Below are 15236 nucleotides of genomic sequence, written 5' to 3' on the forward strand. Positions count from 1 at the left end.
CCTAAGTTACAAATACACCTACACTATCAATAAATTAAATAAACTACAAATATCTAAACTAAAATACAATTAAATACACTAAACTAAATTACAAAAAATAAAAAAGATTAGAAGAATTTTAAGCTAATTACACCTCTTCTAAGCCCCCTAATAAAATAACAAAGCCCCCGAAAATAAAAAAATTTCCCTTCCCTAAACTAAATTACAAAAGTTAACAGCTCTATTAACAGCCCTTAAAAGGGCTTTTTGCAGGGCATGCCCCAAAGTATTCAGCTCTTTTGCCTGTAAAAAAAACACACAATACCACCCCCCAACATTACAACCCACCACCCACATACCCCTACTCTAACCCAAACCCCCCTTAAATAAACCTAACACTAAGGCCCAGAAGATCTCCCTACCTTGAGTCGTCTCCACCCAGCCGGGCCGGACTCTTCATCCATTCAGGGCGAAGTCTTCATCCAAGCGGCAAAGAAGAAGTCTTCCATCCGGCGATGTCTTCATCCAAGCGGCAAAGAAGAAGTCTTTCATCCGGCGATGTCTTCATCCAAGCGGCAAAGAAGAGGTCCTCCATCGGGGCAAAGTTTTCCTCCAAGCGTCATCTTCAATCTTCTTTCTTCGGACCTCCGACGCAGAACATCCAGCTGGCCCGACGACTGAAAGACGAATGAAGTCTTGGCTGATCGGAACAGCCAATAGAATGCAAGCTCAATCTGATTGGCTGATTGGATCAGCCAATCGGATTGAACTTTAATCTGATTGGCTGATTGAATCAGCCAATCAGATTTTCTTACCTTAATTCCGATTGGCTGATAGAATCCTATCAGCCAATCGGAATTCGAGGGACGCCATCTTGGATGACGTCATTTAAAGGAAACTTCAATCGTCTTTCAGTCGTCGGGCCAGCTGGATGTTCCGTGTCGGAGGTCCGAAGAAAGAAGATTGAAGATGCCGCTTGGAGGAAAACTTCGCCTCGATGGAGGACCTCTTCTTTGCCGCTTGGATGAAGACATCGCCGGATGGAAGACTTCTTCTTTGCCGCTTGGATGAAGGCATCGCCCGATGGAAGACTTCTTCTTTGCCGCTTGGATGAAGACATCGCCCGGATTGGATGAAGAATTCGGCCCGGCTGGGTGAAGACGACTCAAGGTAGGGAGATCTTCTGGGGCTTAGTGTTAGGTTTATTTAAGGGGGGTTTGGGTTAGAGTAGGGGTATGTGGGTGGTGGGTTGTAATGTTGGGGGTGGTATTGTAGTTTTTTTTACAGGCAAAAGAGCTGAATACTTTGGGGCATGCCCCGCAAAAAGCCCTTTTAAGGGCTGGTAATAGAGCTGTTAACTTTTGTAATTTAGTTTAGGGTAGGGAAATTTTTTCATTTTTGGGGGCTTTGTTATTTTATTAGGGGGCTTAGAATAGGTGTAATTAGCTTAAAATTCTTCTAATCTTTTTTATTTTTTGTAATTTAGTGTTTGTTTTTTTTGTAATTTAGTTTAGTGTATTTAATTGTATTTTAGTTTAGATATTTGTAGTTTATTTAATTTATTGATACTGTAGGTGTATTTGTAACTTAGGTTAGGATTTATTTTACAGGTAAATTGGTAATTATTTTAACAAGGTAGCTATTAAATAGTTATTAACTATTTAATAGCTATTGTACCTAGTTAAAATAAATAACAAGTTACCTGTAAAATAAATATAAACCCTAAAATAGCTACAATGTAATTATTAATTACATTGTAGCTATCTTAGGGTTTATTTTATAGGTAAGTATTTAGATTTAAATAGGAATATTTTAATTAATTATATTAATATTAATTAGATTTATTTTAATAAGAATTTAGTTAGGGGTGTTAGAGTTAGATAGGGTTATTATACTTAATATATATATATAATATAATAACTATATTAACTATATTAACCCTAATATAATTAGGGTTAATATAGTTAATATAGGTGGCGGCGGTGTAGGGGGGTCAGATTAGGGGTTAATCTATTTAATATAGATGGCGGCGGTGTAAGGGGATTAGATTAGGGGGTAATACATTTATTATAGGTGGCGGCGGTATAGGGGGATTTAGATTATAGGCAAAAGAGCTGATTACTTTGTGACAATGCCCCACCAAAAGCCCTTTTAAGGGCTGGTAAAAGAGCTGATTACTTTGGGGCAAAGCCCCGCAAAAAGCCCTTTTAAGGGCTGGCAATAGAGCTGTTTACTTTGCAGTAATGCCACGCAAAAAGCCCTTTTCAGGGCTATTTGTAGGGTTAGACTTAGGTTTAGTGGTAGGGATAGTTTAGTATTTTAGGAGTTAATTAATTTAATATAGGTGGCGGCGGTATAGGGGGATTAGATTAGGGGTTAATTTATTTAATATAGCTGGCGGCGGGGTAGGGGGCTTAAATTAGGGGGTTAATAATTTTAATATAGCTGGCGGCGTGGTAGGGGGATTAGATTAGGGGTTAATAATTTTAATATAGCTGGCGGCGGGGTAGGGGGATTAGATTAGGGGTTAATAATTTTAATATAGCTGGCGGCGGGTTAGTTGCTCACATTAGGGGGTAGGTAATGTAGGTGGCGGCGGTGTAAGGGGCTCACATAAGGGGGTAGGTAATGTAGGTGGCTGCGGTGTAAGGGGCTCACATTAGGGGGTAGGTAATGTAGGTGGCGGCGGTGTAAGGGGCTCACATTAGGGGGTAGTTAATGTAGGTGGCGGCGGGGTCCGGGAGCAGCGGTTTAGGGGTTAATAACTGTATTAGGTGCGGCGGGGTCTGGGAGCGGCGGTTTAGGGGTTAATACATTACGGGAGATTTAATACTTTAGTCAGGTTTTGTAGGCGCCGGCAGTTTCTGGACATCGCTGGTTTATCCGACTTACGGCACTTTAGCATCTGACGGCGCCGTATATGGGATAGCTCGAGTTGCGAGCTGAAACTACGGGCGGCGGGGGTTCCCTCGCTTGCGCCCCAAACTACGATCTATATCGGATCGCGCCCATAGTATTTGCAAGACATTTATGTTATCTTGCGATAGAATTAAGATATTGGCCAAGTCTAAACATTTTCAAAGGAAATGAACATGTTGTATATTGCTATTGATTTTTAATAAGCATAGGGACGTGATACGAAGTAGCATATCATGTCCGCCGCACATCGATAAATGCTGTCGGCATTTATCATTGCACCAGCAGTTCTTGTGAACTGCTGGTGCAATGCCGCCCCCTGCAGATTTGCGACCAATCGGCCGCTAGCAGGGGGTGTCAATCATCCATACAGAGCTTAATAAATATGTCCCATAGAATAAATAAAACTGCTTGTCACACAGTCACAGACTTGTATTTATTTATAAGACCACTGCTTCCCTAGTTCAGCAGATAAAAGGCTTTAGGCTAATATAATATTTTAAAATGATTAATCAGTCCATTTCTAAACTGCTTGTCACTCTCAATAACAAAATAATTTATTGACTTGGGGACATTAAAAGGGACAGTCACATGCAATTGTAGGCAACTTTACAATTTACATCCATTAACAAAATTTTCACAGTCTCGTTATATGTACACTTTTTATGTCACTAGCTTTAACTGAGCATGTGTAATAACTGACATCATATACGTATATGCCCACTTTTGTGATTGGCTGATGGCTGTCACATGATAGAAGGGGAGTTGAAATAGACATAACTTTAAAACTTGTCAGAAATAAAGCTATTACTCAGTAGGAGTTTAGGCTCATTACTATTGCATTGTGTTGTTGTTGTGCATTTGTTAGTTATTATGCAAATTAAAAAAAAAATTGTGGGGTTCGGGAGTCTTTCTTGAATTCTTGCACCCGGGCCCTGTTGTTTCTAGCTACGCCTCTGTTCTCAGGGGTCCTTGTCTGGATGCCCCCATTACTCTTAGGGAAACTAAATCTATGTCTTTCTTGTGCCAGACTTGTGGGAGGTTGCACTAGAGCTGTGTGAGCTATCGTTATCATTCAGTGAGCATTAATATGGCAGTATAAGCTGCGCACAAACATCATTTTCTAATTGTATACATTTACACAGTTGTTACTTTACAACTTTAATGCAAAACACATTTTTAATATAGTTAATTGCTGCTCTGTCATATGCAGAACAGAATATCTTTTAGTTCCATATCCAATGCCCTTCAGTATTTGTTACTAAAAAAAGTGATAATTTTTATTTTTTATATTTTAAGAGCCCTCTACTGTAAGCAATGTGACTGTAACTGCAAGAACGACAACCACCATCTCTTTATCATGGAAGATTCCCAATGACATAAATACAGCAACCTATGTCTATAAAATAGCTGTGAATAATGGCAGCTCTTCCTGGGAGAATTCTACAAAGGACAACAAAACACAGATTACATCACTATTGCCTGGTGTAAACTACACATTCAACATTTATACTGTCACTTCTGATAATGTGACGAGCGTGGCTTTTGGTCCCATCCCTGCAACAACAGGTAGGTTTATCTATATAGATTTACCTTGGTGTGCAAACAAACTTTTTTTTTACAATTTTCATATCTCTGTACTTCCCATTCTTGGGGGCCGATTTATCAAGCTCCGTATGTAAGCCCCTTCAGGCTCGCCGGAAACAGCAGTTATGAAGCAGCGGTTTAAAGACCGCTGCTCCATGACTGGTCCGTCTGCTCTGAGGCCGCGGAGAGAAATCAACCCGATCGAATACGATCGGGTTGATTGACACCCCCTGCTAGCGGCCGCAAATCTGCACCAGCAGTTCACAATGTCAATGTGCAGCGGATATGATACGCTACATCGTATCATGTCCGCTCACACTATGATAAATAAAATATACCCCTTGGTCAATAAAGGCTTTACGGCTACCAAAATTCAGTTACCCACTATCCTACCTAATCCTTCCTGTGTCCTTCTTTCCTTCCTCCTTGTGCCCTTCTTTCCTTCCTCCTTTTGTCTTTCTTTCCTTCCTCCCTGTGTCCTTCTTTCCTTCCTCCTTGTGTCCTTCTTTCCTCCCTGTGTCCTTCTTTCCTTCCTCCTTGTGTCCTTATTTCCTTCCTCCCTGTGCCCTTCTTTCCTTCCTCCTTGTGTCCTTCTTTCCTCCCTGTGCCCTTCTTTCCTTCCTCCCTGTGCCCTTCTTTCCTCCCTGTGCCCTTCTTTCCTTCCTCCCTGTGTCCTTCTTTCCTTCCTCCCTGTGCCCTTCTTTCCTTCCTCCCTGTGCCCTCCTTTCCTTCCTCCTTGTGCCCTTCTTTCCTTCCTCCCTGTGCCCTTCTTTACTTCCTCCTTGTGCCCTTCTTTCCTTCCTCCCTTTGCCCTTCTTTCTTTCCTCTGTGTGTCCTTCTTTACTTCCTCCCTGTGCCCTTCTTTCCTTCCTCCCTGTGCCCTTCTTTCCTTCCTCCCTGTGCCCTTCTTTCTTTCCTCTGTGTGTCCTTCTTTCCTTCCTCCCTGTGCCCTTCTTTCTTTCCTCTGTGTGTCCTTCTTTCCTTCCTCCCTGTGCCCTTCTTTCCTTCCTCCTTGTGCCCTTCTTTCCTTCCTCCCTGTGCCCTTATTTCCTTCCTCCCTGTGCCCTTCTTTCCTTCCTCCCTGTGCCCTTCGTTCCTTCCTCCTTGTGCCCTTCTTTCCTTCCTCCCTGTGCCCTTCTTTCCTTCCTCCTTGTGCCCTTCTTTCCTTCCTCCCTGTGCCCTTCTTTACTTCCTCCTTGTGCCCTTCTTTCCTTCCTCCCTTTGCCCTTCTTTCTTTCCTCTGTGTGTCCTTCTTTACTTCCTCCCTGTGCCCTTCTTTCCTTCCTCTCTGTGCCCTTCTTTCTTTCCTCTGTGTGTCCTTCTTTCCTTCCTCCCTGTGCCCTTCTTTCCTTCCTCCTTGTGCCCTTCTTTCCTTCCTCCCTGTGCCCTTCTTTCCTTCCTCCCTGTGCCCTTCTTTCCTTCCTCCTTGTGCCCTCCTTTCCTTCCTCCCTGTGTCCTTCTTTCCTTCCTCCCTGTGTCCTTCTTTCCTTCATCCCTGTGTCCTTCTTTCCTTCCTCCCTGTGTCCTTCTTTCCTTCCTCCCTGTGCCCTTCTTTCCTTCCTCCTTGTGCCCTTCTTTCCTTCCTCCCTGTGCCCTCCTTTCCTTCCTCCTTGTGCCCTTCTTTCCTTCCTCCCTGTGCCCTTCTTTACTTCCTCCTTGTGCCCTTCTTTCCTTCCTCCCTGTGCCCTTCTTTCCTCTGTGTGTCCTTCTTTACTTCCTCCCTGTGCCCTTCTTTCCTTCCTCCCTGTGCCCTTCTTTCCTTCCTCCTTGTGCCCTTCTTTCCTTCCTCCTTGTGCCCTTCTTTCCTTCCTCCCTCCCTGTGCCCTTCTTTCCTTCCTCCTTGTGCCCTTCTTTCTTTCCTCTGTGTGTCCTTCTTTCCTTCCTCCCAGTGCCCTTCTTTCCTTCCTCCTTGTGCCCTTCTTTCCTTCCTCCCTCCCTGTGCCCTTCTTTCCTTCCTCCCTGTGCCCTTCTTTCCTTCCTCCCTGTGCCCTTCGTTCCTTCCTCCTTGTGCCCTTCTTTCCTTCCTCCCTGTGCCCTTCTTTCCTTCCTCCCTGTGCCCTCCCTGTAACTAATAGACATCAATCTGTTTAAATCCCTTTTTTCTTCCTTCCTATACTTTCTTCCATCATGAAATACAAATGACATTATTGTAAGATTGCACATAACAATCTGAAGCATTAATGTATAACATAATTTATAGATCACATAATCGCTTATCAATAAAATAGGTTTGGATAACATTCTAGTTGAATACTTAAAGGGACACTGTACCCAAAAAATTTCTTTCGTGATTCAGATTGAGCATGAAATTTTAAGCAACTTTCTAATTTACTCCTATGATCAAATTTTCTTCATTCTCTTGGTATCTTTATTTGAAATGCAAGAATGTAAGTTTAGATGCCGGCCCATTTTTGGTGAACAACCTGGGTTGTCCTTGCTGATTGGTGGATAAATTCATCCACCAATAAAAAAGTGCTGTCCAGAGTACTGAAACAAAAAAAGCTTAGATGCCTTCTTTTTCAAATAATGATAGCAAGAGAACGAAGAAAAATTGATAATAGGAGTAAATTAGAAAGTTGCTTAAAATTGCATGCTCTTTCTGAATTACAAAAGAAAACAATTGGGTACAGTGTCCCTTTAATGGGCAGTAAAGTCAAAATTAAACTTTCATGATTATCATAGTGCATGCAATGATCAAATTTGCTTTGTGTTCTTGGTATCCTTAGCTGAAGAGTAGGCTCAGGAGCATCAATGTACTATTGAGAGCTAGCAGAACATATCTGTTGTACCAATGACAAGAGACATATATGTGCAGCTACTAATTACTAGCAGGCTCCCAGCAGTGCTTTGCTGCTCCTCGGGTCTACATAGTTATACTCTTCAACAAAGAATATAGGGAGAGCAAAACAAATTTGATAATGGTAGTAGATTGGAAAGTTGTTTAAAGTACATGCTCTGCCAGAATCATAGTAGTTCAGTTTTTACTTTACTGACCCTTTTAAGGGATAATGTAGTGCAAAAATGACAGCTTTAAAGTGACATAAACCCAATTTTTTTCTTTCATGATTCAGATAGAACAACGAGTTTTAACCAACTTTCCAATTTACTTCTATTATCACATTTTCTTTGTTTTCTTGTTATCCTTTTTTGAAAAGCTGGGATGTAAGCTCAGGAGTGTGCACGTGTCAGCAGCAGTTTTGCAGCAATGTTATACATTAGCAAGAGCACTAGATGGCAGCACTATTTCCTGTCATGTAGTGCTCTAGACATGTGCACTGTAATCTACCCCCGTAGTTTCAGGTTCCCTGAAACATAAGTTAAGAAGCAGCGAACTCGTCTGCCACCTCTGAGGCGACTTACAACAATCAGCCTGATCAGATAAGATCGGGATGATTGGCATCCCCTGCTAAATCTGCAGGGGGCAGCATTGCACAAGCATTTCAGTAGAAATGCTTGTGGAATGTTAAATGCCGACAGTGTATGCTGTCGTCATTTAGTAATGTCGGGGCGACATGATCCGGTACAGCAGATCATGTCCGCCAGCATCATAGTAAATCGGCCCCATAGAGTTAAGTATCAAAGCAAGGGGTTATATGTAAATACAAGTGCAAATAACCTAAACATAGAAGGCAGCATTAAAATTCTAGGAGCCATGGTTCCCTGGCCTTAAGGATTTGTCAAGCCCTGCTCTAATTCGTTAGAACATGTAATTCTAGCACTTCTCACCTTAGAACTGTGTCTAACTCCTGCAAAGACGTTAAACATAGCTATAAAGTTCAATTTGGGGGCCACAAGCGTTGCAGCTCCTGAACAGAGCACATCTGGTGATTGGTAGGGTTCTGCAGCAGATGCAGCAATTTTTCTCCCTGACCATGCCTGCTGGGGACAGGCAATTATCTGTAGTTCCAGAGCAGCACTTTAACTACATGCTCAGCCTCAACCCCTTTGTGTAGGTTAAACACAGAGTTCCAGGGTCAGAAGTGCAGAAATTCCATGCATGTTTATTGCGGCTGAGTTGGTCACAGGTGAGGGTGGAGTGCATAAAACAAGTGTATACCACCATGTTATAGGTGTTGAACAACATAATCTGAAATGATAATTTTCTTGTAGAAACAACCAAGCTGCTGAAAGTTAAAGGAAAATGAGGGAAGAATTACACCTGAAAAAGGACTAGATTACAAGTGAAGCACTAATTTATTGTGTACCTGTAAACTGGCAAATTTGCCCATTTACAGGCAAACGTTAAATAACTAGCCATTACAAGTGTCTGGTTAATGCTACCGCAAGCTCAGGGTAGCAATTAGCCCTCCGAAAATATCAGACCTATGGTTAATTTAAAAACTGTGGCCCAATTGCCCCCAAAATAAACTATTCAGTGTTAAGGGGTTAAAGTGTGCGGGCGGGGTGTTAGAAAAAAACGGCACTGAAAAGTGCCTTTACATTGCGGTCTATGGGGACTGTGTTATTGCTATAAATATATATGTATATGCTTATATGCACATATATACACATAAATATATATACATATATATATAACCTTTGCTGCCCATCACTACTTGACTTACCCCCTTTGCTGAGCTAGGTTCTCTGCCATGACTATCGGCATGAGAAAGAGGCTCCTATTATATGAGCGCATGCGCCTCACTTCAAATACCAGAGCATAATTGCGTATCCTGGTATTACAAGTGGAGCATAAGCAAAATTTTGTGCTCCACTAGTAATCTAGGCCAAAATGTTTTTGCGCTTGTAAAACAGAATAAAGTATCTTTTTTATTGTTAGCTATCTAATCTAGCCCATAGTGTTTAGGTTAGTGTAAACAGAACAAAATAATACTTTTATTTTTATCATCATGCCAAATTATGCATATACTGTACAGTTAAACCTCTTAGAAAAAAAATAAAATTTCTATAAATTAACTAGTACAAGACTTATTAACAGGCTTTATAAAAAAAACAATCCATTGATTTTTTAATCAAACTTGTGTAGGCTTGTTGTAGAACTGTGTGAGACATCCCTATCATACAGTGTGCATAATATGGCAATATTATCAGTGCACAAACAGGCATTTCCTGATTGTTTAAATTTACACTGTTATTACTTTACATATTTCATGCAAAACGCATTTTTAATATAGTTGTTGTTTTATATGTACAGAATATATTTTAGTTCAATATCCAATGCCATTCAATATTTGTTACTAAAACAAATGTGATAATTTGTATTTTTTGTTTTTTAAGAGCCCTCTGCTGTAAGCAATGTGAATGTAACTGCAAGAACGACAACCACCATCTCTTTATCGTGGACGGTTCCCAATGACATAAATAGAGTAACCTATGTCTATAAAATAACTGTGAATAATGGCAGCTCTTCCTGGGAGAATTCTACAAAGGACAACAAAACACAGATTACATCACTATTGCCTGGTGTAAACTACACATTCAACATTTATACTGTCACTTCTGATAATGTGACGAGCGTGGCTTTTGGTCCCATCCCTGCAACAACAAGTAAGTTTATCTTTATTGATTTTCAATGTTGTGCACAGAAAAGTAAACACATAAATATGTAAAATTCTGTTTAGCATTGTATATCTCTCTGTTCTTTCCATCCATGGCCAATAAATGCTTTACGGCTACCAAAATTCAATTATCTTCCATACCTTCCTCCCTGTGCCCTTCCTTCTCAAGTCCAGCTAATAGAAGTCAATGGGCTAGATTACAAGTGGAGCGCTATATATCGCTTTAATAAAACTGATATTAGCGCTCCACTTTGTAATACCAGTGCACGATTATGTAGAATTAAAAAATAGCCGCGCTTCCATAGGCTCCTATGTGAGCCTCTTCTGATGCAATAAAATAGGCATGGATTGGAGGGGCTGTCTTGGCAGCGGTCATGTTTGGTCATAAAATCTGAGGCTGCCAAAGTGATCCTTCTAATCTACTATCTTGGAAAACTTGCAACATCCTTATTTATAGCGGTTGCAAAGAGATGTGTATTGTTATCATCTGCAGAATTGATTGATGTTAGTTTGTCTTGCTGTACTTATGATCTTCCAGCCATTATCTGGACTGCTGAGGCTCTAGGCAGCGGCCCATATATAAGATCTAAACACCTCCATCCCCCGGTAATCCGGGTTGCACAGTCATAACAGGACTGTTCTTTTAGACCTGCTTCTGTCTGCTGAGTGCCATGGCAATTAATTTGCAAAGATTGCAAGAAGAGGTGTGTGCATTGCTGGAGGAGCATTTTGCTAAACTGCAACAGCTACTAGACCATTACTTTGACTTGAGTGTGGTTCCCTACAAACATGGTGATTCATCTCTATTCAGCACTCGAATGGCATGGAGGAAAACAGTGAATGGGAACTACTCAATGCTTTGCCCCAGAGACCATATGAGGTTTTTCAGACTAATGTACAAAAGTAAGAGTATAGCGCTGAAAGCACAGATCAAAATAAATTAGGAAATATTAATTAATAAATAGAACATATACAAATGGGATGTAAAATGACTATATATAGTGAATGCAAGGGCTAGGGAATAAATCTATGAATAAAATCAACGGTTTACAATAAATATGCTAAATAAATGTGCAATTCAATAGTTTAATAATCATATAAAAACAACAATATAAATAATAGGATACTAAAGGACGTCTCCCTTAAAAAGTAAGCAAATAAAGCCACTGTTTGGTTAAAAATAGAGTTCCCAGTCTCTAAAATGTAAAAATATATATAAAATAATGTCACTCCTTTGAAGCAAAACACTTTGTTATAACTTTTTTAGATAGTGTGTTGATCTGTATCTTGGATATAAGGTCTTAGAGGCTCCATGTAGCTTCCATAATTATAAACTATTACTTCAATGAACACCACCATGCGTCTTACGCTGTGTTAACCATACCTTGCCATGTTGGCCACCCTTGAATAAAGACACTGACAACTTGGTTTTGGCGAAATTTGGAAAGGTCACTTTAATATTTGTATATTAATAAATGGGATAATAACATATCCCTAAATCTTAATCAATTTTCCATAACAAACAATGCACCAGCATTGAACTTGAACTTGGGCCCATGCAACAGGGGTCAGACCACAATAGCCCCCTGTGGCGGAGTAAGAGAGGGGAGGAGAGAACCCGCGGCATAGACCACCCCCTAGTTAGACCACCGAATCACGACTTAGGATGAGGTATGCCACAGGTTCCCCCCACCCCTCAGATACCCCGCCCACGTGCCAGACCCCAATTTCACTGCCAACAAAGAGACCCTCTTTTCGCCAATACCCACTAGTTACCCTTATTGACCTTTCCATACCTTCATCATATCCTCCAGCATCGCTCTGATGTCCTGTAGGAACTGATCGTTACCTGTCTCATTGAGATGCACTCTGTCCGGTCTAAATAACTACTCCCTCTTTGCCGCTATCAACGTATGTTCCATTACTAGACCCCCAATACTTCTCACTGCCTTGGCTGCTATTTGATTTATCTTTCTTCTGTTCCTGTATCCTGCTCTTTGTGTGTCTGTGTTTCTCCAAAACATCCTTGAGATCATATTTGACCAAATTACTTTTACGCCTTGCCATGCTATGCCTAACCAGCTCATTACCTGCTTTAACTTTTCTTCTAGCTCTCTCAGAGGGAACGATCCTATGTCGTTACCCCCAGATGAATAATTAGTACATCTGGCTGACCCCATCTCTGTCTTGCCTGCTGTATAGTACCGACTAGCTTGTTCCATTTCATCCTTCTTTTCCCAATCCACCTAATATTGGCCTCCTTATGTGTAAAGCATAAGTGTGTTCCTTGCCTTACTTTCTCTGCTCTTATGTGAGCCCAATGTATGTATGTATGAATGCCCTACAACCCAAACTCTTAGTGCTGTTCCTGCAATTGAATAAAGAAAACAACGTTGAACATATAACCAAAACCATTCAATAACCATAACTGACACATTTTGTTGGCTCTATATACCCATAGATATGCAAACCCACATATATCTGTATATGAACATACACATACATATCCACTTTCGCAATCCACCCTTTTTTATTCCCCACTCTTTTCCAATCTTATGTAAGATTTGTACGCTGCAGACCTCCATCTGCCCATTTTCTTAATTTGTTCACCTGACCATCCTTTGCTTGCCGCGCTAATTGCTGCCCCTATTCTAAATGAGTGTGGGGCAAAGTAAGCTCCTTCCCAACATAACTTCCTCACTACATGCTCCAGCACCTTCCTGAATTGGAATTGTAACGTTAGCACCATCTTTGTGCCTAATCAAACACGACCCTCCTTCCCTTATTGATGGCGTATATTCCCTTACAAATGCGACTGGGCACGTTATCCCCCCTGTTGCCTGCATTGACACCCATGCTCTTTTCCCAGCCCTGTCCGTCTTTGATTTCCTAATTAAAATTAATACAGCATTCTCTCTCAATCTTACGTCTTCCAGCCTCAGGCCCCCCTCGCTATACTTTTTGTTTTTGGCTAACAGTTCTCCTACTCTTAACGCTCCATGGTAAGCCAATGAAAATGCAACTCTGAATACTAGGGCCTCATCATTGTTAAAACAAACCTCATGTAACACCTGTACCATTGTTCCCAATCTATCCTCCATTATTGGTTCCCTGCGATCCTTTACCACTCTTTCCCCTGCATTCCAGCCCTTCATTATCTTTTTTACCACAAACTGCTTAGTTAGATCTACCACCCCGTATAACTGCGTGAAATACGATACGCCTGCTATGACTGTACCCAGCTGTCCTTTCTTCATACCCCCCTTGTTTTAACACCCATAACCATTCCAAAAATGTGCTCTCAATTCCAGCCCAATTTTTTTCTTAAATTCCTGCCATTGCATCCAATACTTTTTGTATGTAGCCCAGGTTTTCGGCACCACTGATTTCTCGACCAACTCTCTGATTCCATCTATCCACTGCCAATCTGCCAGAGAAAAACAGGGCAGCATTCAACCTTCTGTCTCGCGCCAGAAGCTAGTTTCTTGAATGTCTCCCATTTGAAACGTGACAGTGCGTCTGCCACTACATTCTTATATCCCGGTATATGTTTTGCTTTGAAGCATATGTTGTGCTTAAGGCACCTCAGTACAAAGTACCTAGAATATTTAATTATTGGGCCATAGGATGATTATAGGTTGTGAATTATTTCCACTACTGCTATATTATCAGACTAGCATATTATTCGCTTATTTGCCAAGAGTCTGCCCTACAGTGCTATTGTGGCTACAATTGGGAATATCTCCAGCAGTCTAGATTCTTTGTCCAACCCATCTCCTTCCATGCCACAGGCCATTCCTCTGTACACCATCTGCCTTGGAGGTAAGCCCCTGAATCCCTTACTACCCGCCGCATCCAATTCATTTACCGATTTTTTCTCCTCCCATATCCTTACTCCATTGAATTCTAACATAAATGAATCCCATATCCTGAGATCTTCCTTAATTTCTGCGCTAATCCTAATCAGGTGTTCTGTTCGCTTAGCCTCCTTTGTACCCAATTCGAGTCGCCGCTTAAATATTCTACCCACCGGGATTACCCTACACGCAAAATTTAGTGTTCACAATAGTTTCTGTAATTCCCTTAGTGACACTTTTTTCCTTTTTAACGCTTCCGCAATCATTCGTCTAGCCTTCTTGACTTTGTTGCTTGGGAACTCGCATTGCCCTTTTACTGAATCTATTAGTATCCCTAGGAATGACAATCGCGTCCTCTGCCCTTCCGATTTCTCCTCAGCAACTGGAACATCACATTCTTGTAACATTAATTCCAACCCCTCTTCATATTTTTGCACTCGTCAGTTTCTGCCCTACCCACTACCAGAAAATTGTCTAGATAATGGGCCACTGATTTGTGCCCGAATCATTTTACAAACAGCCAGTGGAGGAAGGAACTGAATTTCTCAAAAATTGTGCATGATATAGAACACCCCATTGGGAGGCATTTGTCTATATAGTAGGACCCCTTAAATTTACACCCCATTAGCTTGAAGCTATCCGGGTTTAACGGCAGCAGTCTAAAAGCAGATTCCACATCAATTTTGGCCATAAGGGCCCCCTTTCCCGATTTTTTTACTATCTTAACAGCTCTGTCAAACGAATGGTACTGTACTGATTCGTCCCCTCTATTGATTACATAATTTACTGAGCTTCCTTTAGGGTATGACAAGATGTTGTATCATTCTATATTTTCCCTTCTCTTTTTTTGGGAACCACACCTAAAGGGGACACTACCAAATCTACAAAGGGTTTTTCTCTAAAGGGTCCCGCCATTCTACCCCAGTCTATTTCTTTTTCTATTTTTTCCCCCAAAATTTCTGGGAATTCTGTTGCTGATTTCAAATTCCTAGCTTGCGCAGCTCCCTTAACCCTCCCCTTAACTGGTACCACAAACCCCTTGCTCATTCCTTCTATTAATATAATTCTTTCCTTAAGTGAAAGAAGATAGCAGGTACTACACACAGGTTTTCGTTTGCAAATAAAATCCCAAATTTATTGGAAAGAGAAAACGGTAAATACCAATCCAAATATAACGGAACAGTCCATCAAGGTAACTCACAGTCTGGCAAAGGTTTGGACAATGGCGTGTCTGACGCGTTTTGCGCCCCCTACAGGCGCTTACTCATAGACCTAATACATGTCTAAACAAGGTGCTATTTATATACCCTAGTAGATTAAAAATTAACCCTATAGTGACCATAGTATAAAAACAGGACACAAGGATATAAGTTAATGC

General features: G+C 41.1%; 1 protein-coding gene across 1 annotated transcript in view; it reads left to right on the top strand.

Annotated features, from left to right (window-relative positions):
- Positions 1-15236, top strand: part of PTPRH (protein tyrosine phosphatase receptor type H) — a 317187-nt gene that overhangs the window by 211168 nt on the left and 90783 nt on the right. Inside the window, exons 7-8 of the mRNA XM_053690705.1 lie at positions 4195-4464; positions 9721-9990. Coding sequence (XP_053546680.1) covers positions 4195-4464; positions 9721-9990 — 540 coding nt within the window. The remainder of the gene's footprint in view (positions 1-4194; positions 4465-9720; positions 9991-15236) is intronic.

This window comes from Bombina bombina, chromosome 8 (assembly GCF_027579735.1).
Source record: "Bombina bombina isolate aBomBom1 chromosome 8, aBomBom1.pri, whole genome shotgun sequence".
NCBI lineage: Eukaryota > Metazoa > Chordata > Amphibia > Anura > Bombinatoridae > Bombina > Bombina bombina.